The 27846-nt window shown below is 42.2% G+C and overlaps 1 protein-coding gene across 1 annotated transcript in view; it reads right to left on the reverse strand.

Moving 5' to 3' along the window:
* SLC7A11 (solute carrier family 7 member 11) overlaps positions 1-27846 on the reverse strand; it is a 446067-nt gene that overhangs the window by 275734 nt on the left and 142487 nt on the right. The window contains exon 5 of the mRNA XM_082243483.1: positions 7645-7744. Coding sequence (XP_082099609.1) covers positions 7645-7744 — 100 coding nt within the window. The remainder of the gene's footprint in view (positions 1-7644; positions 7745-27846) is intronic.

Below are 27846 nucleotides of genomic sequence, written 5' to 3' on the forward strand. Positions count from 1 at the left end.
GATGGCAGGTTGCATGAAGCTCAAAAAAATGTGTATAATGTCATTTGTAAATCAGCGCATACGAAAATAAAGGCTGTGTATAATAAAAGCTGCTATACCAAATCTTTCCAATAAAAAGAAAATATGAAACAAACAAATAAATGGTGCTGCAGCTCTTAAAGTGCATCAAGAAACTACTAACAAACACAGGTTAATCATTTGAATAAATCATTTGAAATAATAAAAACAATATGATGTTCAAACTTTTGACTTCTTTCTTTAATAACTACATAACACAGTACTTCTACTTCTACTTTCAGTACTTGAGTAGAAATTTTTTTTCAAAACTACTGGTACTTTTTACTTTTAGTACTTAAGTAGCAAATTTTTTGAAAAAACTACTTGCAATACTTAAGTAAAAAAAATGTTGAATACTTTAGTACTTCTACTTAAGTAACTTTTTCTGCGAGCACTTCCACTTCTACTTAAGTAATTTTTTGATCGAGCACTTGTACTTTTACACAAGTAGAAATTTAGAGTACTTTATACAAGTCTGCTGTTAACCAATTGCCAACTGCCCACCGCAGATATACTGCGACAGACTGGCTCGGCTGCACGAATCGCCGTACCCATTAGGGCTGGGGAATATAATCGAAAGATCGATGCATCGCGATTCGACCCTTTGCGATTCTGCATCGATGCGGGCTGCCGGCATAATCGATTATACGAAATGACGTCATCAGCCGCGGCCACGCCCTATCGCGCAAGGGAAAAAAAAAAAAATCACAAGATCGCAGGATCGGCAGCTGATTGGTGGGTTAGTGGCGGGAGCTTAATAAAAAGGCTCCGCCCCTCCCCTTCCGCCTCTTTGACCCGGGCTGAGGCGCAGCAAGACATCCCCCGTGTGTATCGGCGTCCCACCTGCGGCCTAGAAGCCAGCCAGCTAGCCATCCAAGCCAGAAGCCGCCAGTCCAGTGAGTCCACACACAGGAGCGAGGAGCCCCAAGTGCGTCCCCATCGCAGCCAGCCAGCGCCGCCAGCCTCACCTCACCTCACCGTAGCCGACAGGCCCTGGAGGCCCAGCCGCCACGCCACTGCCAGTGACGCCAGCCGCCCGCCACAGAGCCCAGAGAGCAGCACAGCACCTGTCCTCGTCTGCAATGCAGTGCACAACAACCCACACAGTCACACAGCAAGTATGTCCGAACAAATAATTGTGTAATCATTCATGGGGTCTCTCGTCTGTATCTCTGGGGGATGTCTGTGATGGGGGGGGGCCTGGGACAGGGGACGGTCGGTCGGGGCCCGGGGGTACTGTTCTGCTGCGGCAGTCTGGCAGCCAGGGGGGTCAGTCAGTGTCAGTGGGGGCCTGGGGGTCTCTGTCAGTGTCAGTCAGCTATGGGGGTCTGGGCAAGGGGGGGACTCACTCAGTGTTTGTCAGTGCTGTGGGGGATTGGGGAAGGTGTGGGGGACATCCAGGTCTCTGTCAGTGTGGGGGTCTGGGCAGGGGGGGGGGGACTCACTCTCACTCAAGTGTTTGTCAGTGCTGTGGGGGATTGGTGAAGGTGTGGGACTTCCAGGTCTCTGTCAGTGTGGGGGTCTGGGCAAGGGGGGGACTCACTCACTCTCAGTGTTTGTCAGTGCTGTGGGGGATTGGGGAAGGTGTGGGACATCCACCCAGGTCTCTGTCAGTGTGTCAGGCTGCAGTCAGCTCAGCTGTGGGGGGAGGGGGGTCTCTGTCAGTGTTACTGTCACTGTCACAGGCAGCTGTGGGGTAAGGGGGGGCCCCGGGGGTTTTGGCTCAGTGCATGCAAGGAAGGGAGTCTGACAGACAGACAGACAGTCATATTTTATGAAAGATGTTATGCAGCAGTGCACTATTGCCAGGTTCACCCTTGATGTTTGCTACTAGTCAGGAAGTGCTCTGTTTTGTAGAGGACAGGTTATGGCACACCTGGAATTTATTGCAATGCATATTCACATAAAAGGATTTAAATATAATGTTTTGTGGGAATTTATGATGACCATTTTCACAAGAATATTAGCTTGGCTGGCTGGCTTCTTCTATCTTGGCTTGCCTTAAAGTACAACTATAGGCCAAACTTTATCCAAAATCCAAAAAGTTTGGCCTTTAGTTGTACTTTAAATGGTGGTAGGCCTGGCTTATATTAATATTTTCTTTTATGAAGCAGTAAACTGCACTACTACAGTTTTTTTACAAATTTTACTGTTACTTCTAGTAAAATACTAGTGTTGTTGTCTGTCTCTGCTATGCTGTTTGCATTTTCAGACCTTCCTATATGTTTGCAGTGCAAGTGCACTAAAGTATGCAGGGCTTGCAGGCCATGACAGGGTCCAGGAAAGTGTCCTTTGAAGCAAATGAAAATAAAAAGGATTCTTTTATTTGTGACTGCTTGATTGTTTGTTTTTTTTTATAAAGTTTTGAAAACCATTGGGCAGTGGGCTGGGCATGGGCATTGGGCAGTAATCGTGATGCATCGTGATGCATCGTGATGCATCGTGATGCATCGCGGAATCGAATCGTATCGAATCGCGACCCTAATAATCGTAATCGCATCGAATCGTGAGGTAAGTGAAGATGCACAGCCCTAGTACCCATACTTCGCTCCTCGGGAGCGAGCATGGGGGGGGGGGGGTGCATGGCGATTCACTGGGAGGGGAAGCTGATCTCCGGGGCCAGTGGCTGCGATTGCCCCTTGTGCAGTAGGGACCCGCCTGTGAAGCCGCAATGTGTTAAAGTCCTACTGGCTTAAACACACAAGCAAGGACTAATTTTCTTTAAAATTTGAACTTAGCATGGAACGATTTTGGAAAAGGTTCCTGTACTACTTTGGTATGATTTCAGCATGATTTTGGCCCCATAGATTATGCAAACCACATTTAATTAGCATCTGAATAGCGTCTATGTAGCATGAAAGTAGAATCCAAGTAGCTCCATATAATCGATTCGAAAGTTGGATCAAAACCAAATTGCAGCAGTGTGAACCTGGCCTTAAAGTGGCCCTTGAATCAAAATTCAAAACCCTCTTACTTACTGATGTCCAAGCACCAATGTAAACACTTTGCATTACATTCTAAAAAACACATTTAATGAGAAAAAAAATCTACAAATAAAACTTCAAGAAAAAAAAAATGATATGTATATATATATATATATATACATGCTGGATATCTATACAGATATAGACTGGGTAATGTGTTAGGAATGAAAGAATGCCACACCGTTTGATGGAAATGAAAATCAACCCTACAGAGGGCTGAATTCAAAGACACCCCAAAAATCTAAGTGAAAAAAATGTTGCAGCAGGCTAGTCCATTTTGCTGAAATTTCATTGCAGCAACTCAAAATGATTCATAGTATTTGTATGGCCCCCACGTGCTTGTATGCATGCCTGACAATGTCGGGGCAGGCTCCTTTTGAGACGACGGATGGTGTCCTGGGGTATTTTCTCCCAGATCTGGATGAGGACATCACTGAGCTTCTGAACAGACTGAGGTGCAACCTGGTAGCATCAGATGGAACAAACATAATGTCCCAGGGGTTTTCTGTTGGATTTAGGTCAAGTGAGTGTGGGGGCCATTCAATGGTATCAATTCCTTCAAGCTCCAGGAACTGGCTGCATACTCTTGCCACATGAGACCAAACATTGTCATGCACCAGGAGGAACCCAGGACCCACTGCACCAGCATAGGGTCTGACAATGGGTCCAAAGATTTCATCCCAATACCTAATGGCAGTCAGGGTGCCATTGTCTAGCCTGTACAGGTCCATGGATATGCCTCCCCAGACCATCACTGACCCACCACTAAACTGGTCATGCTGAACAATGTTACAGCTAGCATAACGTTCTCCACAGCTTCTCCAGACCCTTTCACGTCTGTTACATGTGCTCAGGGTGAACCTGCTCTCATCTGTGAAAAGCACAGGGTGCCAGTGGTGGACCTGCCAATTCTGGTGTTCAATGGCAAATGCCAATCAAGCTCCATGGTGCTGGACAGTGAGCACAGGGCCCACTAGAGAATGTTGGGCCCTCAGGCCACCCTCATGCAGTCTGTTTCTGATTGACAATCACACCAGTGTCCTGCTGGAGGTCATTTTTTAGGGCTCTGGCAGTGTCTGTCTTCTGGAATCTCCTCCATGCTCTTGAGACTGTGGTGGAAGACACAGTGAACCTTCTGGAAATGGCACGTATTGATGTTCCATGCTGGAGGAGTTGGAATCCCTGTGCAACCTCAATAGGGTCCAGGTATCGCCTCATGCCACCAGTAGTGACACTGACCCTAACCAAATGCAAAACTAGTGAAAAACAGTCAGAAAAGATGAATAAGGAAAATAAATACAGTGGCCTTCACCTGTAAAATTATTCCTGTTTTGAGGGTCATCTCATTGTTGCCCATCTAGTGCCCCTGTTGTTAATTTCATTAACACCAAACCAGCTGAAACTGAATTAACAACACCCCCTGGTACTTAACTGACCAGATTAATATCCCAGGAGTTTAATTTACTTGTTTGGGGTGGAAGAACTTGACTGGCGTGACAGAGTCCTGACCTCAACCAGATAGAAAACCTTAAGGATGAATTGCACACTGCGAGCCAGGCCTTCTCATCCAACATTAGTGCCTGACCTTACAAATGCGCTTCTGGAAGAATGGTCAAACATTCCCATAGACACACTCCTAAACCTTGTGAACAGCCTTCCCAGAAGAGTTGAAGCTGTTATAGATGCAAAGGGTAGACTAACTCAATATTGAACCCTACGGACTTAGACTGGGATACCATTAAAGTTCATGTGTGTGTAAAGGTAAGTGTCCCAATACTTTTGACAATATAGTGTGTATATAGTGTATATCTATCTATCTATCTATCTATCTATCTATCTATCTATGTATCTATCTATCTATCTATCTATCTATCTATCTATCTATCTATCTATCTATCTATCTATCTATCTATCTATCTATCTATCTATCTATCTATCTATCTATCTATCTATCTATCTATCTATCTATCTATCTATCTATCTATCTATCTATCTATCTATCTATCTATCTATCTATCTATCTATCTATCTATCTATCTATCTATCTATCTATCATCTTTCACCCACCGTACCTTACAGCCACCTGTGGTGAATAGGGGCAAATATGATTTTACAGAACATCTGGCAGCAACAATTCTTGTGCAAGATTCCAACGCAGTGCAGTCAGAACAGTAAGCCCCGGTTCACACTTGTGCGAGTGCCGGGTTCGCATGTAATGTCGGAGCGCACTGCTCCTTCATTCCATGCGATCGGCTGTGCGGTGCGAGTTTAGCCATACACTTTGTATGGCTAAATTCGCACCGCAGCCGCAGCAAACACGCACAGGGACCCTTTTTGGAAGCCGCATCAGGATCGGATTGCACAGCGGTTCACACTTGTGCGATCTGATCCTGTGCGAACTGCACGATCGCACTGCGATATGCGATCAAACTGGGGGTGTCGTTAAGATTACATTGACACCCCCATCGTATCGCATATGGCAGTGTGAACTGCCGGGGGTGTGTGTGCGATGCGGGAACAGGCTGCGGATTCGCAGCCTTCCCGCACTCGCATAAGTGTGAACCAGGGCTAAAGGTCATAAAAATTCTTCAAAATATTTGTTTGTTTTGAAGGTGAATGACAAACACAAAACACCAAATAATCAATATATATGCCAAAATTAGTGAAAACCTCTTAAAATGTTGCCATTTGGAAATCTCATGGCAACTAAAATTGTTTAGGTAGAGGTAAACTAACACAGTCCTCTCCTTGTACAGGCATTTTAGTGGTGCAAGAAGTGGATTTTTAAATCTAAAATTTGTATTGAGAGTCTTGAACCAAAAATTATTGGAATAAACAGATATTTCGCACTCTTTATGGATTTTGCTAAATACTTGAAATGCAACACATATTAGAGCTGTAATCAAATGCCAAAAAAAGCTTCATAAGTGGCAAGTATATAGAACACACCTATGCAGTTCTTAAATACACACAGGTTTCAACTTAAAGTGGAGTTTCACCCATTTTCGTAACTTTAGATCTATGTAATCCCCTTTAAAACGACTTTTACCAATGGAAACTTTTTTTTTTTTTTTTTTTTGCTAGTAAATACATTAATTTCTGCTTTATTCCTCCTCTCCTCACTTCCGGGTCCGATCGGCGATGACGTCATTCGGCGATTCGCAGTGTGTGCTGGGATGTATTCCATTCCAGAAATCTCGCAGTATTACCCAGGAGCTGAGCTGTAGTGTGTGTATTCAGGCCGTGACCTGCCCCGCCTCCGCCCCTCCTCCTCTCAGTGAGTTCTACTGTATGCATTGTATTCAGGACGTGCTCTGCCCCGCCACCGCCCCGCCTCCTCTCAGTGAGCTCAGTGAGGATATAATGCTTTCAGTCCTCGCTCACTGAGAGGAGGCGGGGCGGAGGTGGGGCAGAGCACGTCCTGAATACAATGCATACAGTACAACTCGCTGAGAGGAGGCGGGACGGAGGCGGGCCGGTCACGGCCTGAATACACACAGCACAGCTCAGCTCCTGGGTAATACTGCGAGATTTCTGGAATGGAATACATCCCAGCACACACTGCGAATCGCCGAATGACGTCATCGCCGATCGGACCCGGAAGTGAGGAGAGGAGGAATAAAGCAGAAATTAAGGTATTTACTAGCAAAAAAAAAAAAAAAAAAGTTTCCATTGATGAAAGTCGTTTTAAAGGGGATTACATACATCTATGTAATCCAACCTATTAAAAATGGGTGGAACTCCGCTTTAACTACGTTTGTTTTAACTATGCACAGTATATATACAACATATATCAATTTCATGGTTTGCCTTTAGTGATAATCCCACACAACATCCTCCATGCAGTTTTGAAGGCTAAGTGAGACAAATGGCAGCTGTACAGTTCATCTATACAAGCTTAGTGTCCCACTGTGAACCACGTCTGCTTCAATAGCAAATCAAATTATTGTTAGGCGAAGAACACATAGGATCATAGATAATGGATAACCTACAGGATGCAGTTTCAAATAAGTCCAGACAAATAGATATATCATGATCTCTTATGAGCATGATGAAGTGCTGCTGAGCAGTTTTAAATGTACTCATTATAGATGAATAAGGTAGACTAAAGTGTTATTTAATAATAGCCCTTGCAATCTTACACATTATTTAGTCACATAGTGAAAATATAGGCTTGAGTAGAAGCTGGTGTACTAATGAAGACTTCTTCTAAATTCAAGACCATGGGGAACCTCTGCATGCTATATTGTCTTGCATTGACTGCTGCTGTTATAAGAAGTAGATTCTGATTTTAACACAGCCTCTCTCTATCTGATCATCACTTTCTAAGGTAGAATTGTTACAAACAGTTGTGAAACTGAAGAATAGAATTTTTATTCCTAACCACCAGTTGAGCTTGTTTTTTTTTTTTTTTTTTTTTTTTCTGTCCACCAGACGAGTGCAGAAATTCCTGTAAATGGTTGTAGTATAAGAAAAAGGCTTCTGATGACCTCCACTACACCAGTAAGAATATTTGTCTCTTAAAATGATCTCTTGCAACACAAATCAGTGAGGAAAATTTTATTTTAAAATAATAAACATGATGGTTAAGGTATCTACTTACCAACCAGAATATGCATACATTCCAGAATAAAAAGCCAAGGGTAGTCCCATAACACCGACATCCTTCCCAACAAAGGCATCTTTGAAGTTATGAGTCTCACCTGAAAAAGACAGGCATTTATTGACTTGTAATAATTTAGTTTGTCATTCATTATAGTCAATTTTAAAGATGTACCTATCAAGTACTATACTGAAAAATGCTCATCTACCGTTACACATTCCAGCCATAGTCCTATAAATTGTATATATCGGAGTATAGATACATGCATCTCAAGGAAATTCAAGGAAAAGTGCCAAACAGAGGTTAATTATAAGTAATATCTGATCAATCTGTCAAATACATATTGTTTTGCAGAGAAAACTTGTTAGGCCTGACCATTTACTGATCCCAAACAGGTAATGGTTATAGGTTATGCCTGCAATTGAAGAATATATAAACCCAATAGCAAAAAATATATGTATTGCAATTATTTATTTATTTTTTTTAGGCCAAGTACATTTTCAGCAAGGACAGAAAATACCTGATGATCCTGTTATAAATGCATTGTCCTTATCATTTCCTTTGAGCTAAACTGGAAGTAAAAATTATTTTCCTTTAACCACTTGCCAACTGCCGCAAGACTATATCCTCCGGCAGTCAGCCCCCTACAGGCAAAGTGACGTACCGGTATGTCACTCGCCCACAAGCCTGTAGGGGGCGAGCGCGCACTGCCGGCGGCGCGCTCCCACCCTGATTGTTCACTGACATCCCCACGGGTGTGACCGGCGGCTCCGATGTCCGCCGGCCACTTGCGATCTTCCTCAGGAGAGGAAGAAAGACAGATGGCTGATATAAACACAGCCGTCTGTCATTCTCACTTAGATCATGACAGAGGCTATGCGATCCTGCTATGTAGGATCGTATGTCTCTGTGATGATCTAACAAGCCACACCCCCTGACAGTTAGAATCACGCCCCTAGGGACACACTTAACCCCTTGATCACCAATAAAGTTAACCCCTTACCTGCCAGTGTCATTTTGACAGTAACAGTGCATATTTATAGCACTGATTACTGTAGTAATGTCACTGGTACTCAAGGGTCCGATCTGTCCGCCACAATGTCGCAGTCCCGCAAAAAAAATCGCAGATCGCCGCCATTACTAGTTAAAAAAAACCAATAAAAATGACATAAATCTTTCCCGTAGTTAGTAAGCGCAATAACTTTTGTGCAAACCAATCAATATACGCTTATTGCGATTTTTTTACCAAACATATGTAGCAGAAAACAAATTGGCCTAAAATGTTAAAAAATTTAGATTTTTACATTTTTTTTTGGAGAATTTCATATAAAAAATATTGTTATTTTAAATTCTAAATTGTTGCTCTTTTTTTGTTTATATCGCAAAAAATAAAAATCGCACAGGTGATCAAATACCACCAAAATAAAGCTCTGTTTGTGGGGAAAAAAGGACTTCAAATAAATTTTGGTACAGTGTCGCACGACCGCGCAATTGTCTGGTAAATTCACGAAGTGCTAAATTGCAAAATAGGGCCTAGTCTTTGAGCAGCCAAATCCTCCGGGGCAAAAGTGGTTAAAGCTATCTTCTGCAAACTACAATTTCCTCTCCTATAATGAAGATAGAGAATGAGCTATTTGTAGTCTAGTGGAAGAGAAAGTATTATCACCTTAGGACAGGATATGTATTACTGGCAGGATCTCCAGTAGGGATGATCGAACGGTTCGGGTCGACCATCAGTTCGACCATCGGTTCGACCTGAACATTGGCTGTTCGAAATTCGGCCGAATTCCGAAATTTTCAGAATATTTTCAGAAATAAAAGTTCAGAATTCGGCCACCAGAACCGCCCAAAATGCAATGGGACAGGAACTGGGCTTTAAAAGCCAGTGATTGGCCCAGAAACATCAGTAAAAGCAGATTGGAGTGACTAGGGGGTCCAGAGGCCAATCAGGAGTGAATACGCCCCCCAGTATATAACATAGCCCCGCCAAATCTCTAGCACTGTAATAGAGAGGCTGTGCAATAGAGTGGAAGCATTTCTGTTACTCCTGCTGCTCCAGTGTCATTTTGCAATTATTAGTGTGAGGAAAGGGATATGCAGTGTAGTTAGGGTACTATATACCACTATAGTTAGATTCAATAATCTAGTTTCTGTAGGGAAAGTGTTAAGTGTCAGGGTTACCGTAGTTTAGGGTGAACTGACTCTGCTATGCCAGGGTGACCGAACTCTTCCATGTCAGGGTGACCGCCAGAAAAAAAGATAATTTTTCTTACAATTTCAGTAGCGCAGGGATGGGTTTCCGCTCCTTTTACACCTATATGTGTGTATGTGTGTATATATATATATATATATATATATATATATATATATATATATATATATATATATGTGTGTGTGTATATATACCCCTATAAAGAAGTTCAGATGTCATGCCTGCCTCCAAAGACACCCAAAAAATGCCCAATAAATGCCTGAAACAAAAACGCCCAGGTGTGAAAGGAGCGGAACCCCATCCCTGCGCTACTAAAAATTTCTGGTTCTGGACATGCTACAGAGTGGAAACTTCACAGGTACACTTTTTAGACCCCCCAGACACTAAATCCAAAGAAATCTCATTTTTTTAAAATAATTTTTTCAATAATTGGCTCTCTATCAAAAATGTCAATTTTTAAGAACTTTTTTTTGTTTGACAAATAGTCCCTGGGGCATGACCCAGAACCCTGGGCACTTTTTAGGGGCATTTATTGGGATTTAGGGCTTCAAAATGGTGTTTTTTGATTCCAGAAATTCGGGTCCCTTTGATTTCAATGGGGTTCTGGAATCCAAACCGAACTTTCGGGAAGTTCGGGTGTTCTGGTCGAACCGAACTTTTAAAAAGTTCGATCATCCCTAATCTCCAGGTGAAAAAGAGGAAAAAAGCCTGAAAAAAAATACATTATATTGAAAACATTTGTAGATTGTTTTACAGTGTTTAAATTAAAACTTTCTATAACTGTAGTGTATGTTAATTTGAAGAGCTTAAAGCTGATCTATGAACTGGACCAGTCTCTCACAGTACCTCTTCATAATAAGTTGTCCTTGGTCTTCTAGGTTGAAAGACACCCACCATCCCTTAACCCAGAATAATAAGCAAATACTGTGAGTGCAGAGTGTTATTGACTTGTTCATTGTGGAAACTATAGCACCCTTTATTCACAACATACTGGTGCAGAGACCATTCTGATGTTATGAATGTCAGGCCCTGCTCTCTGCTTCATTGAAAACCATGCAGCCTAGAAAAACATAGAAGAGGACATGAGGCATCATGTGACCTGTCTAAAGACTTTGGAAGAAGTGATTATTAAAACACAAAAAGCTTAAAATATTCCCAGCGCGGGCCACAAGAGGGGGCAAATCTGGGGGACGGAACACAGAGCAGGGAATTGGATAATAAAGCCCTACTCAAGGCTAAACCTATTTTGCCCACCTCCTCTAACCCAACCTACTAGGCATTTTCTCCAGAAGACATTCCTTCTGATGCCAGATATACACATCTAAGCCCCCCCCCCCAAGGTTCCTTCCCCTATCCGGCCCATTTCTGGGTTTTTCTAAGACCACAAATCCAGCGGTGGGAGTAGAACCCAAAATGACTGGGCTCCTATTGTCCCCCTATGGTAACATTGCCTCCTTTGGATCCTGGGAGGACCCCACCACTGGTATCTAATAGGAAGTGATGCAGGCACGGATGAAGACACCAGAAGAAGGACACAAGCAGAAAGTAAACTGAAGAGTAGAATGCTCAGGGCTGCATCCCCACATCACCGTGAATTAAAGTAAAGAAATGTGAGCATTAAGATATTAGTTTTGTTTTTTGCGATTATATAGGGTAAGAAGGAAGGGTGGGCGGGATTTGACATTGATCCTGGAGTGGGGCTTGAATGTTATTGATCTCATTAATGAGTTTTATAATTTAAAACTTTTTTCTGTATATACGGTAGTTTATAATTCAGTTTGTTTACTGGACCATATATTTGTGCTTATTACCTATGCAGTCTGGTTAGTATCTTCACACAGTGACTATGCTTTAGTACTCCAGTATTTAAGGCTATAGGACTGATTTGTGAAAGTTTTAGTATAGCCACTTGAAATCATACCTGATTTGCTAAAGAATGAAGTGAGCTAAACTAAACAGATAACTAAATTAAACAATTCAAACGCCCAATCCGAAGCAGGAAAATGTAAAAAGAATAGATATCTCCCTCCCTGTTATGAACATAAAGATCACTTAACATATTAGTAAATCATTCCAGGCTCACTGGATTCCCATCCACACATGTTCTACTTCACATTTTAGCCAATCAGGATTTAAAGGTTAGGGCTGACCTAAAGGAAAATTACTTTTGTATCTTAATGAGCTTATTTTAAATGACTAGAGTGGTGGGGGACAGTGGAGGAGAGGAGATGAGTATTTCAGGCCCCGTTCATACTATACTGTATGCGGTAACCTCAAATTTCCTGCACAGGCACACCGCAGATCACTTCTAGGGTACTTAGAAAATAGTTTTCTATGTGTCCCATCAGGACCAAAATGCAGAAGTGATGTGCGGTGTGATAAATGCTGCATTTGTTTGCTGCATAAATCACTGCGTCTTAGCATACAGTAACTCGAAAAAAAAAAAAATTGTTAACAGAAACAGCGTATCACATCACCCCTCACCACTGGTGCACACTGGACACCAGTTCACAAAGTAAAACACACCAACAATATAGGTAGTCAATTAACACAGCGCTAGCATACATAAAAATACATAAACATACTCATGTGATACAAAAAAAAAATGTTAAGGAAAAATCCAAAAATTAAAATATATAAATGTCCACGATGATAAAAAATGATAAAAAATCCAAAAAAGTGTCCAGTGATAAAAGAATGCAATAGGTGATAAAGTGCTCTTAGTGCAGATGAAAACACTCGTGCTCCAAGTGGTGGTGACCCCTCCAGGACCCCTACTCACCAGAACATGTGGACCCTGCGTTAGGGTCTAAAGAGCTTATGGACACTTAGATGCAAATGACACCAGGACTTCTCCTTAGGGATCAGAAGCTGAATGGACCCTCCCAAACGTAGGTAATCCTAGATTGCTCCAGGCAATGTTTACCAGGAAAGAAAGGGGTCACCACCACTTGGAGCACAAGTGTTTTCATCTGCACTAGGAGCACTTTATCACCTATTGCATTCTTATATCACTGCACACTTTTTTGGATTTTTTATAATTTTTTATCATTTTGGACATTTATATATTTAAATTTTTGGATTTTTCCTTAACATTTTTTTTTTGTATCACATGAGTATGTTTATGTATTTTTATGTATGCTAGCGCTGTGTTAATTACTTGGTGAACAGCAGCTGCAACGTCCATATGCACACATAACAGATTTGTTTTTAAGGTAGCGCGGGTTTCATTTTTGTTTTTTCACACCAACAATAGCTGCTTTTTTTTTTTTTTAATTTGCATAATAATATTATTACTACTGTATATAACACTAGAACTTTAATCTGAGATAGCATTTTCTGATATATAGATGATCACTAGAGGATGCATTTACACACCTGTTTAGGTTATAAAATAAATCAGTAAAAATAGTAAACAGTAAAAATGTTATTTAAAAGTATGTTTTAAAAGTACTTATTGAAAATACAGAAATATTAATCCTTAACAAAGTTTAATAGTAGAAATGTGTAAAAAGGATAACATGGTATAGTACCATTGCCAGTTCCAGTTATTTAATATATTCATATACATATATTGTATATATACAAAGAATACAGACCACATGGGGCATCAAGCTTTTTCATTTATCTATGCAGGTCATCAGAGTGTACCAAATATGGTTAAAGTGATTGTAAATATAAATCTTTTTTTTCTCTTAAAATAACTAACATGTTATACCTACCTACTCCGTGCAATGGTTTTGCACAGAGCAGCCCTAATCCTCCTCTTCAAGGGTCCCCAACAAGTGCTCCTAGCTCCTCCGCTTCCTGATGTGGCACTAGGCACTTGGATTGTCACCTCATCCCTTTAAACCCGAACACATATTAATTACACAGGTTCTGTGGTAATAAAACTCACTTAATGCCTTATCTGCATTAAATTAGCCTCAGAACCTGTGTAATTAATATATGTTCCGGTTTAACTGGTTGTCGACCAGTTTTAGTGCGGCAGGCAGCCGCTCCCAGGCAAATCTGTACATCACTCACGTTCCAGCGGATAGGGGAAAAGTGCATGCCGCCGGCAGCGCGCTCCCGCCCCCACTCGTCAGCGGGGAAGCTGATGTGTGTGTCAGGCGGCTCCGATTGCCGCCTGACACCCGTGATCGTTCCCCGATGAGAGAGAAGGACGATCGGCTGTTGTAAACACAGCTGACTGTTCTTCTCCCTGCAATGATCATAGAGCCCATGTGATCCTTCTATATAGGATCACATGTCTCTATGGTCATTTCAGAAGCCACACCCCCCACAGTTAGAATCACTCCCCTAGGCTCACATTTAACCCCTTGATCACCCACAATGTTAACCCCTTCCCTGCCAGTGTCATTATTACAGTAACAGTGTATATTTTTTAGCACTGATTACTGTAGTAACGTCACTGGTCCCCCCAAAAGTGTAAAAAATATCAGTCAGGGGTCCGATCTGTCCACCGCAATGTCGCAGTCCCGCAAAAAATCGCAGATTGCCGCCATTACTAGTAAAAAAAAACAATAAAAATGACATAAATCTTTACCATAGTTAGTAGACGCGATAACTTTTGCGCAAACCAATCAAAATACGCTTATTGCGATTTTTTTTTACCAAAAATAAGTAGCAGAAAACAAATTGGCCTAAAATGTTAAAACATTTTGATTTTTATATATTTTTTTTTTTGAGAATGTCATATAGCAGAAAGTGAAAAATATATATTTTTTTCAAAATTGTCGCTCTTCTTTTGTTTATAGCGCAAAAAATAAAAATCCCACAGCACTATTTGTGGGGAAAAAAAGGAAATAATTTTTATTTGGGTACAGCCACGCATGACCATGCAATTGACTATTAAAGTAACACAGTGCCGAATCGCAAAATAGGGCCTGGTCAGGAAGGGGGTAAAGTCTTCCGGGGCTGAAGTGGTTAAAGGGATGAAGTGGCAACCTTATTTGGCACACCCGCAGCCTCGATCTTGAGCATTGCAGCTCGGCTCGCCCCCCCTCTCTCAGCTCACCGGTTTTGACTGACAGCAGCAGGAGCCAATGGCCTCTGCCCGATTTCCTGTGAGAAGAGGAAGAGAGGGGAAAGTAAACCTGCAGCAGAGCACAGCACTGGATCTCTGACAATGGATCTCAGGTGTTTAGAGAAGGGAAGGAAAGAAATAGTTAGTGGGGTGGGTTTTACCTTAATGCAGGGAATACATTAAGGTAAAAAGTCTTTAGAACCACTGTAAGATGCATGGGTGCTGAAACCTACTTTCTCTTCTTTATAAGTAAATATGCTACCCATTGGCAAACAGGTGCTTTCAGTCACAATGCAGTTACCTCACTGCAATGACCTCAGTTTGGTTAATTAATAAAGATTTATTCTCATTATCTCAATATTTCATATAGTTACATAGTAGTTAAGGTTGAATAAAGTCTGTGACAGAAGTCACTTTGGGCATGGGGGTTGTGGACCCCAAATTCCTTTAAAGAGGTTGGGAGGCACTATGTCCAGCCTTGTGTGGCTTTCTTATGTTTAAGTCACCCTGCATCTGTTATGGATGCAGGGTGACCAGGAGGGTGGTGAACACTGAAAATATGGTTTGGACTACTACAAATGGGACAGTCATATTCAGGAATAATGTCTCCCTTGTAATATGAAGATTTTTGTTCCCATTTGCCATGAGGTCCCTGAACAGGAAGTCAACTCCTAATATGGTCATTACAGGAAGTTCTGAGGAGACGGACTGTCTGAGGTGGCTCTCCATTCACCTATTGTCAGGTGTGCTAATGACCTCGCCTGTTGTCTGCTAAGGGATGTATTGACACTCAGAGTAATGTGTATTGAGGGCTCGTTAGGGAACCATTGTTCTGTATCTGACCAATCCCTGTTGACTCATTTTCAAGCCCTCATTTGCATGGCTGGAGAGGACCTTATTGGGAACTGCAGGTACTGTGCAATTGACAAATGGGAAAGCGGTTGTTTGGGGAAGTATGTTCCAAATTCTGTATAAAAGTGTGCTGTGTTCTTCCAATAAATGTTGTTGTTCCTGTTTTACCCTCAACTCGGAGCTTTGTCTCGTTCTTGGGGGGATTCACTGTATGCTGTTGGAGACTGATTGCTAGGAGTGTAAGCTGATGTATGCTTTTCCTGTTCGTCTGCTAGCAGCTATTCGTGAGGTTCCAGGTTGGAGTGCTATTTTGTATCCAGTTCGGGAGTTTGGTGTCCTGCAAGTAGCTGTGCCTGTAGCTCTGGAAGGGGAAGATCTCCTAAACGGTTTTAACCCTTTTTACGCTGAGGTTCGTAACAAAGTCCATCCAGCTCAACCCGAATTTCGATCTATTGCAAACATTTATTCCTCATAAATCAGAGTTTTATTTCCTGAAACATGATTTTATCTCCACCTGTGTTGGCTCTTTTATATTTTTTGTTATTTTAAAAGCTGAATTTCAGCCTAATCTTCAGTCTTATACAGTTGTACAGATTCTTCTCCTCTACTAAAAATACCTACTCTGAATTCATTGCACATGTGAGCTTCTCATAGGGTTCATTAGAAGATTTAACACATCAGATAAACTCATTTTCTGGCTGGAGGATGTTCAACATCTGCTAGTGCTTTCCCCCTCAACCGGATTGTCCCTGCCCTGCATTTTTTATTTATTGGATTCTAGTTATTTTAATCAAAGAGGCACAGCATCACATGTGGCATTACCTAGGATGGTCTCAATTCAAATACAGTCTGCCTAAGAATGCCTCTTCTTCAGACTGACTATCACCTACAGTATGAGGACATTTTGATTTTTGAATTCCTCTCAAGAGCAAGCCCACTGTTTGCATCCGGGCTCCTGAGAAGAGTCCTGAGCAGCGTCCTGTAATGTTTTCAGGAATCTATACAGTATACGTGCTGGCTCCTCAAACCAGCCCTAATTCCTATGTTGCATCTCTGGCTCTAAAGTATGGTATCTAATAAAAATGGAAAGGTTTTTTAATGAAAAAAAAACATTTGCGCAAAGGAGGGGATGCACAAATAGATATATAATGTCAAATTGTAATGCATGTAATAAATTCAACTAATTCATGCAATTAAAGGTTTAGGGAATTAAAGACATAAAGATAACAAATAACAAATAGTAAAGAAAACACTTCTGATTACTGAAGGGACCCAATATCACAGGCATAAAGACAAACTCTTTCACTGGGCATATCAAAGGAAACCTACCTCGTGTGAACCTTTGTGTGTAATATTACACAAAAGCACAGTTCTGCCATGTGATCACTTTTTGTTATCCCAGTGTATGTTGTTAATTTCCATCTGGGATCAATGACATCTGCTCCCCTGTTCTCATAATAGAGAGTCAAAAATTCCTTATTGCCTAGGGTGCTTTGTCTGCTATGAGTAACGGTGGTACTAAACCTCATACGAAAAGTTGTGTTGGGATTCTGGTGTGTAGGCAGATCGTAACTGGACAAGCAAGTTCACCCAATCAAGGTGAATCCTTTTTGGGTAGTGATGATAGTGGCACAAACAGATGGCGGGACAAATAAAAGCTTCTTGGTTCTGGAAGGGGTAAAAAATCTGATAATATATTGGTGGTCAGGACAGGGAAACTCATCAGGTGAATGAAGAGTATGAAGATAGAACAGAGGAGGACATGGTGGAGGGTTCTATGGTTCTACACCTCCTTGCTTTTCCTCTTGGAATATTGTAAGCATTTTCTCTCTTTGGGGCCACATTTTCTAGGGTAAAGGGTGCTCTAAATTTTATTAGGAGGAGGCATCAATTAGGCCTTAGACAGAAAGATTTGTTTTAAACCGATACTAGGTAGTCAGGCACTAATACAGGCACAAACCTCTCTATCTGTCACAGGGCTAAACCAAGGCAACTCAAAACAAAAGCTTTCAGTAACCTTAAGAGCCCATTCAGACTAGCGCGACTTGTCAGGCGACTTGTCAGCCTGACAAGTTGCGCTCGGTCGCGGTCCATTGAGTAGTACAGGACCCGTTCTAATAGGAGCGACACAAGTCACTCCGACTTAGAAAAAGGGTCCTGTACTACTTTGGGGCGACCTCGGAGCGACTTGCATAGACTTCCATTATGTGAAGTCCCTGCAAGTCGCTCCGAAGTCGTGGTGCACGGGACTGACAAGTCGCCTCCCCAAGTCGTGCAGAGTCGTGTCGCGCTAGTCTGAATGGGCTCTAATACTCACAAAGTCCTTGTTTCCAGCTCTCACAGATCAACTCCATCTGTGTCCCATGTCAGGACCACTCTTTATGCAGGTCTGGCTTTTTATCCACAGTGATGACTGAGGGCAGGTCCAAACACCTAGACTGGATCACCCGGTCACAAAGCAGGGCACAAACCTGACCTGAAGTTCCCCTATCATTTCCTGAGATCCTCTAGGTCAAAAAGTGAGGATAAATATACCTTCCATCAATGGTTCCCCGCTTGCAATGTCACTGTACTGTATATATTAATATTTATATATTAATTAGAGTTTTGGAGCTCCATTCTCACTTGTTGATGATACTGCTATACTCTACTGTCCTCCCACTAAAAAAAGTTCAAACACATTCTATTATCTCATTCTCAAACATGCTTTCAATATTGTAACAATAAATGACCTACCCAGAAAAACCTAATAACCATAGGTGTGCGCAACCTATTGCATTAGGGTGTGCACCTCAAAGCTCAAACACTCATGTCTTTCTCTGCAGTCTCAGCTGCACTAGACGATGAATGAACGGGATAGTGCTCTGTGCTGAGTGACTTCTTATTCATTCACAAACTGAAGCATAATAAACACAGTTGAGTATGCTTCAGTTATGAGTAAGTGTGTTCTCTGTGTTCATTTAGAAAAGGAAGCGGACAGTAAATGACATATTTACAAGCCCCTTCCCCCACTCTCCATGCTCGCATGAGCCGGGGGAGAAGAAAGGAGGGGAACCAACAGCACTGCGAGGTGGTACAACACAGGGGAACCCCAGGCAATGGGGGGAATCAGCACCGCGTGGTGTAATTAGGGTGTACCCAGGCACACCTGGCATACCCCATGAGCACGCCTATGCTAATAACTCTTTTTGCAGATTGTGTGAATTGCAGGGTGAGAAATATATTTATATTTATTAGCTCATCTCTAGTCAGTATTAAGAAGTTTCCCCCAGATACCATTCTGATTCAAATCTACCTTAGGGTTCTTAATGTGATAAGCAGTTCAGAAAACAAAGAAAGACATCAGAAAAGTCAGATAAGGCCTCATTCACACAGGCACTAAGACCATATACTGAATGGGCCATTTTTTTCTGCATCCCTAGGCTCTAGGTGCTGCATGCAGGCAGCCCATCAAGTCTATCTGGATGCAGTTGCTGCACGGACAACAACCACTTGTCCTAATGTGACAGGCATGATGTTACTGGTGAGCTGTCCTGAACTTAGATGTGTGTGTTTAGTGCAGTCCAACCACACGCCTGTCACATTAGGATGAGTGATTGTGTCTGTGAAGCCCCTTATTCCTAATAGACTTCAACTAACTGTATTTGGAATTATTTGACCTACTTAAAAACTAGGCAAGGCATTAATTATGTATACATTTAATTTTGGACTTTGCACATCAAAATGCAGGCCTGCACAAATGTAATTTAATGTTCCTTGTTATTTTCTGTCTCTAGGTAGGGAGCCTAGTGTATTTGTTCTTTTAACCAAGCCTCACGTGGGCAAATAGTTGGTGGTGAGTCAGCTTATAGATAATCCACTTCTTTTCAAAACAAGTTTATGATCCCTCATAGACTATAGATTATCTGTGAGTATTTTGTAAATGGAATTTTGTCTGTACATACAAGTACAAATTTTTATTAACAACAAATGTCACCAAAATCTTCTTGTATAGGTTGCACAACAGATAGCAACACACAAAAGCACTGCTTGCAAGTGATGGTCTTTTCTGTTTTCTAATGCTATTCTCAGTCTTAGCATGCTCTGATCTGATCTGCTATCTGGTAACAAAATAATAAGTGAGATCACAGGCCAAACTGGTAGCACTACAGCATTTTGGGTATGTTACCCTAAATATTTTTATTTATGTGTGCTCACATACTGTATGTGTGTTTTATAAATCATAGTCTCTATTATTTTCATGTACTTATTACATCTGAAGTACCTGGTTGATCCTACCAGTCACCTTTGTTCCTTGTTCACTGATCACACAAAGCCAAGAAGCTAATCTGTGTTAGTGTGGTCAGTTTTCATCCTTTGGCTGACACATAACATGCCTGTATTAGGTAGTTTGTTAAGCCACCATGCCCCCAACCAATCACAGCCTGCCTTTGGCACACACCCCCTCCTAATCACAGCATGCCCCTTTAATACAACCCCCTGCTGAAGCACAGCCTGCATCTTGCCTCAGGCTGAACAGACTATGAAATACATGCACACTGTGTGTCTGCACAGTGTCCTTTAACCCCAAGAAGAAATGCATGATCACATGACAGAGCTTTTTAACATTGTAAAAATAGTAAGAAAGGTCATTTCTGAAACTGGTAAAAAAAAGTTATAGTGCCTCCATAGTTATACCTGTTTTAGAAAGTGTCTATACCATAGTATGTTCACGATTGCGTTAACCACTTTACCACCGGAGGATTTTGCTGTCTTACGTCCAGGCCACTTTTTGCAATTCGGCACTGTGCGAATTTAACTGACAATTGCCCGGTCATGCAACGCCATACCCAAACTAAATTTACGTCCTTTTTTTCTCATAAACAGAGCTTTCTTTTGGTGGTATTTGCTCACCTCTGCGCTTTTTATTTTTTGCGATATTAATAAAAATATGCGAAAATTTAGAAAAAATAACAATATTTTTCTACTTTGACAGTTAAAAAATATCCAATATATTAAATTTTTGTCATATATTTAGGCCAAAATGTATTTAGCTATATGTCTTTGACAAAAAAATTCTCAATGAGCGTATTTTTAACCGCTTTATGCCGGAAGGTTTTTACCCCATTCCTGACCAGGCCATATTTTGCGATTTGGCACTGCGTTACTTTAACGGACAATTGCGCGGTCGTGCAATGCTGTACCCAAATTAAATTTATGTCCTTTTTCCCCCACAAACAGAGCTTTCTTTTGGTGGTATTTGATCACCTGTGCGATTTTTACTTTTTGCGCTATAAACAAAAAAAGAGCGACAATTTTGAAAAAATAACAATATTTTTCACATTTTTTCATATGAAATTCCCCCCCAAAAAAATTTAAAAATCAAAATTTTTTATCATTTTAGGCCTATTTGTTTTCTGCTACATATTTTTGGTAAATAAAATCGCAATAAGCGTATTTTGATTGGTTTGCGCAAAAGTTATTGCGTTTACTAACTAAGGGAAAGATTTCTGTCATTTTTGGTGTTATTTTTTTTAACGAGTAATGGCGACGATCTGCGATTTTTTTGCGGGACCGCGACATTGCGGCGCACAGATTGGACCCTTGACTGACATTTTTGACACTTTTGGGGGTACCAGTGACATTACTACAGTAATCAGTGCTATAAATATGCACTGTTACTGTAAAAATGACACTGGCAGGGAAGGGGTTAATTTTTATTGGAGAGGGAGGGGTTAATGTATGCCTGGTGCTTACTAACGTGTGTGGGGGGAGGTGACTGAGTGACACAGGGACAGATCGCAGGTTCAGCTATGCTGAACCCTGCAATCTGACCCTGCCTGTCACTTAGGAGATCTGCCCGCTTTGTTTACACAAGCGGGCAGATTTCCACACTAGATCCCCGACGATCGGGGAAGAGCATCGGTGATCACCACCGCTCCTACCCTGGCCCGACTTCCGATGTAACTAAATACAGCGGAAGCGAGCCTCTGGCGGCGTGCGCGCCGCCGAGAGACGGGTTTGTCTGGTGACGTAGGTCTACGTCGCCAGACGATAACGAGCCACTTTGCCGCAGTACAGTCAACGTGACTGGTCAGCAAGTGGTTAAAGCTATGTTAGAATAAATGTGAGATGGGAAACTTTAGAAGGTATAAGGTAGTGGTCTCCAAACTGAGGCCTGGGAGCTAAATGCAGCCCTTTGTTTGCTTTTATCTGGCCCTTGGGGCAATATTCCATTCTCTGGCACCAACAATGGGGCATAATTTTCCCACTGACACAAACAAAGGAGCACAATTTCTCCCAATGACAACAACAATTGGGCACAGTTCCTCCCAGTGACACCAATGACAGGGCATGATTCTTCTCACCCAATGACACCAACAATGGGGCACAATTCCTCTTACTGACACCAAAGATGGGGCATTAGTTTACTCCCACTGATGCTGAAACATTTTCTAGTTCCTATGGGCACAGTCTGCCCCCCTCCCCAAAGTCTAAAGGACAGTAAACTAGCCCTTTTTTTTAGAAAGTTTAGAGACCCTGGGTATAAGGCTAGCAGCTTCCTGCCATAGTTTGCTAGTGTTAGTTCCATAAAAAGTAAGTATTACTGTGGCTTTATGTGCAAGCTATGGACAGTTACCATTTATTTTTTAAATATCTTTGAATCTTGGTTTCTAGTTAAACAAAATTTAATCAGAGAGTATATTATAGTGACAGGGGATACATCTGTAGGCTCCCAAGCATGTCACTAACCTTGCCAAGGCTAGGCTATTTTTCATTGTAATGTATCACACTCATATTTTTATCAAATAACGAAATACTGCCAAGAATATCTAACACTCATTAACACAGTGTTGTACGTGTTTTCCTTTGACATTTGCACATGTTGCTCACGCACACAGATGTCTACAGTAATAACATCTGTGAGAAACTTTTTTTTAACACATTTTGTATTCATGAATTTTATGTTTATCATTTTAAATCTGCTTAATGCGGTCCTTGGTCATTTCTTGCTGGCTTCTATTTGTTTCAGTTACTTGGCACCTATTCTGTTAGTGGTAGCCAATGCAGTCCTCAGGGTCTTGTTCAGCACTGAAGTTCTACTGTGCCGATACATTTTCATTTGAACTAGGAAACAGCTTTCCACAAATTTGTGAAAAAAAAAAAAAAAAATCCCCACAAACACACTTAAAGTAAAGACTTATTTCAAAATTCAGTGTTATTTACGGAAAATGTTACAGTTAACCGCTTGCCGACCGCCGCACGACTATTTACGTCGGCAGTCAGCCCCTCACAGGCAAAGCGACGTAGGGCTACGTCACTAGCCTGTGAGGGTCTAGGGAGCGAGCACGCGCTCGCTCACCCCCCCCCCCCGTTCATGTGCCCGGAGGACCCGATGTCCACCTGTCACTCGCGATCATCCGTTACAGCAGGAGAAAGGCAGGCGGCTAATGTAAACAAGCCGCCTGTCATTCTCCCCTGTGTAAGAATGGTGATCATACGGTTCTACTATGTAGGACCGTTGATCACTGTTCCTACACCTCAAGCCACAGCCAATAACAGTAAGAATCACGCCCCTAGGGACACACATAACCCCTCCCTCTCAAAAAAGTTAACCCCTTCACTGCCAGTGTCATTTTACAGTAACAGTGCATATGTATAGCACTGATTACTGTAGTAATGTCACTGGTAACCCCAAAAGTGTAAAAAATGTCAGTCAAGGGTCCGATCTGTCCGCCGCAATGTCTCAGTACCGCAAAAAAATCGCAGATCGCCGCCATTACGCGTTAAAAAAAAACAACAAAAATGACAAAAATCTTTCCTTTAGTTAGTAAACGCGATAACTTTTGCGCAAACCAATCAAAATACGCTTTTTGTGATTTTTTTTACCAAACATAGGTAGCATAAAACAAATTGGCCTAAAATGTTAAAAAATTTTGATTTTTACATTTTTTGGGGGGGAATTTCATATAAAAAAATGTGAAAAATATTGTTATTTTTGCAAAATTGACACTCTTTTTTTTGTTTATAGCGCAAAAAGTAAAAATTGCATAGGTGATCAAATACCACCAAAAGAAAGCTCTGTTTGTGGTAAAAAAAGGACGTCAAATTTGTTTAGGTACAGTTTCGCACGGCCGCGCAATTGTCCGTTAAAGTCACGCAGTGCCGAATCGCAAAATAGGCCCTGGTCAGGAAGGGGGTAAAATCTTCCGGAGCTTAAGTGGTTAAATAGAGAGCAACATAAATGTTCATGTACACTGGTGTTTCTTAGTGAATTCCATATCCTTCGACATTCATAATTTACCTGCATTCACGTACAAAGTTTATTGAGCTTTAAGGCCTCATGCACACAAGCATGAAAAATGTCATTTTAAGAGGCATCTGGCTTTTTTTTTTTACACCTCTGAATTTAGCTGCATGTTAGCTAATGTGACCATGTGACAAGCAGGCATATAAATTCGTATTTGTACGCTTCAATAAGAGAAGTATAAAAAGAAAAACCCTCTCAGCCCAGTACCACAATCTACATCACTGATTTTGTCAGGAGTTTTAAGATCCGGGGGCTACAAGATATACACTTTACTCCCAATGGAGGCATAAAAATGACTGTACGTAGGTATCTAAGTCTCCTCAACAAGATGTCTATATCACTCAATACCCATAGTTTTGGTCCACACCAACCCTAGTAGATTCCTATCCCTTGGCTCTCAGATGTTACAGCATTATACAATACCTATCACTAAGTCCCCATTCACACTAGCGCGACTTGTCAGGCGACTTGGTCACCTGACAAGTCACGGTGGGTCGCCTGCCATTGATTAGCACAGGACCCGTTCTAATCGGAGCGACACAAGTCGCTCCGACTTAGAAAAAGGGTCCTGTACTACTTTGGGGCGACCTGGAGGCGACTTGCATTGACTTCAATGATATGAACAACGTGCATGTCGCGCCGAGGTCGCGGTGCACGCTGTGCACCGCGACCTCGGCGCGACATGCACGTTGTTCATATCATTGAACTTCACAGGTTGCCCAGGCAAGTCGTGTCGCCCCTGTGTGAATGGGCTCTAAAACTCTCAGGAGAAAATCGGAATTCTTATTCGAGAGTTGACTTTATACAGATTCAATATGCCTTGTTATTATAATATGCCTCTGTATTCTCATGTTACATTTTTAACATTGTATTCTGTAATCCTGTATTTTCAATAAAAAGTTTGAAAAAAAAAAAAAAAAAGAAAGACCCATGTTCTTGGAGAAACGAATGTAGCGGTACTCCTGAAAGGGCTGCTGGCTGATGATGGTCAAAGACACAGTCACTGTACACTTCCAGCACAGATTATTATGATCACCAGAGTTCCCTCTAACTAGTGCAGAAGCTGACATTACACAGAGTACAGTCCAGGTACACAGACACAAAAAGCAGGCTATGGGAAGGTCTTTTTGGGTTTTTTTTTTTTTTGGTAAATAACTTGGATAGGATGTAGGGTGGTATGGGGTACTCCAGGACCACTAACAGGAACAAGAGGATATACTTCTGTAAGTTTTAACTTTAGAAATGGTTCTCAACTCAGAAGGCTATCTTCCTGTGAAAGGCTAGTAAAGGCCAGAGGTATGTACAATTCATAAGGGAAACTACTAGACCTAGCTTTCAAGGATAGTCCTTCCACAAGAAATTAGAGGAGATTAACCACCTCAATACTGGGCACTTAAACCCCCTTCCTTCCCAGACCAATTTTCAGCTTTTAGCGCTGTTGCAATTTGAATGACAATTGCGCGGTCATGCAACGCTGTACCTAAACCAAATTTGTGTCATTTTTTTCCCCATAAATAGAGCTTTCTTTTGGTGGTATTTAATCACCGTCAGGTTTTTTCTTTTTTGGTGCACAAATAAAAAAAGACTGAAAAGTTTAAAAAAAAAAAAAAAGTTTTTTTGTTTAGGTTATAAAATTTTGTAAATAGATTTGTTTTTTCCTGCATTGATGAGCACTGATGATGCCGCACTGACAGGCACTAATGAGGAGACACTGATGGGGTGGCACTGATGGGGTGGCACTGATATGCAGCACTGATGGGCACTGATAGGTAGCACTGATATGCAGCACTGATGGGCACTGATATATGGCACTGATAGATAGCACTGATATGCAGCATTGGTGGGCACTGATATGCAGCACTGATGGGCACTGATTGGCGGCACTGATGGGCACTGATGGGCACTGATAGGTGGCACTGTTGGGCGGCAATGATCGGCACTGATCGGCACTGATGGGCGGCACTGATCGGCACTGATGGGGGGGAACTGATGGGCACTGATAGGCAGCACTGGTGGGCAATAATGGGCACTGGTGGGCGGCACTGATAGATGGCAATAACGGCACTGGTGGGCAGCACTGATAGAAGGCATCGGTGGGCAACAGTGATAGGGAGGGCACTGGGGGGCTCTCTGAGCCCTGTTTGCCATCCCTGGTGGCCATAGTGGGCACCCCTGGTGGTCATGGGTGGGCATCCCTGGTGGATCTAGTGGCACCCCCTCCCCCCAGGGCTGCACTGGTAATCAATCATCTGATTACCAGCACAGACCCCCCCTGTGATCAGTGAGTAATTAGAAATACTCACTGATCACCCCGGCTGCAGAACCGATCCTCTGATCTTCTCCTCACTGACAGGATCTGTCAGGAGGAGAAGAGATTGAAGCCGTTACAACGGCTCTATTTACATTACATGACAGCTGTGATTGGACACAGCCGTCATGTGATCAGGAGGGCCAATCACAGGGCCCTCCTGCCGAATGATGTTGCTCTGTGTCCGAGGGACACAGGCACATCGAGATCGCGCCGCTGCGCGTGCCCGCGGCAGCGCGATCTCTCTTCTTCTGAAGGACGTTCCGGAACGTCCATTCAGAAGGACGAGACTCCCGCCCGGCCGTATATGTACTATGGCCCGGGTGGGAGGTAGTTAATGTATGTACCCAGTGGTGTATTTAGGTTTTGTGCTGCCCTAGGCCTGACTAAATTTGTGCACCCCCTAATTTAAATATGACCCACCCCTTTCTGTAAAGGCCACACCCCTTCTTGTTTATGACCCACCCTGTCATCTGTAAACCACAGACCATAACCACAGTCTATTAGTGCCCATCAGCATAGCTTCATCAGTTTCCATAACTTCAGCCTTATCAGTGCAGCCTTATCAGTGCTGCCTCTTTTCTGCCCATCAGTTCAGCATATCAGAGTGGCCTCATCAGTGGTCACCAGTGCAGCCCCATCAGTGGCCACCAGTGCAGCCTTATCAGTGCCCATTATTACAGCCTTATGTCACGGGATTAGTAAGATTACTCTTTTAAGATATTTGGACTTGTGTTTGCTGCCACTGATTGTAATTATAGGATTATTTCACTTATTTGTATAACAAATAGGAAGTCCATAGTCATTTTACAAATAATGAAATATTTTTTTTGCTGCCCCCCCCCCCCCCTGCAAAGTGCCACCCTAGGCCTGGGCCTTGTTGGCCTAGGCCAGGATACAGCACTGTATGTACCTCTCAGGAGAGGAACTGCTTAGCTCAATGTCTTTCCACAAAACTAGAGGGGACTGGTTGGAATATACATCTCAAGAAAGGAATTAAAAGTCCCTAAAATTCCAATAGTACACAGTTACTAGGATCTTGCAACAAAGCAGTACTCACAAGGCCAGGGGAGTAGCTGTGCCTATTCAGTTTTCTCCAAGTGCCTTCCAGTGAAGTTATGCAGATTGGATTCTTAGGTGAATTTCAGGGTGTCCTTTACCCTCTCAGATGTAGCCCCCCCCCCACCTTCATCAGTCAGAACCTCAATAAACAGCAACTACAAACAGCAGAATGGCTGGAAGTGGGGGGTAGCCATCCCCACCCTAAACAGGTGGAATCCCTTCAACAGGAAGACACTGCTGATCTATAGCTCAAACTATTTATGTTCTTTTCAGACACCATCTGGGCACCTCTCCAGGGATTGGCTGCAGCACCATAAATATGCATGCTGCCCATTTGCCTTGATCCACTCCTATGCTCCAAAACTTTCTAGAAGGCAGAGGAGAGCACACAAACCTGCAGCTTGTGAAATTCCAAAACAGCCATAAGAATTCAATCACTGCTTTACATA

This window comes from Pelophylax lessonae (genome assembly GCF_965119305.1).
Source record: "Pelophylax lessonae genome assembly, chromosome: 1".
NCBI lineage: Eukaryota > Metazoa > Chordata > Amphibia > Anura > Ranidae > Pelophylax > Pelophylax lessonae.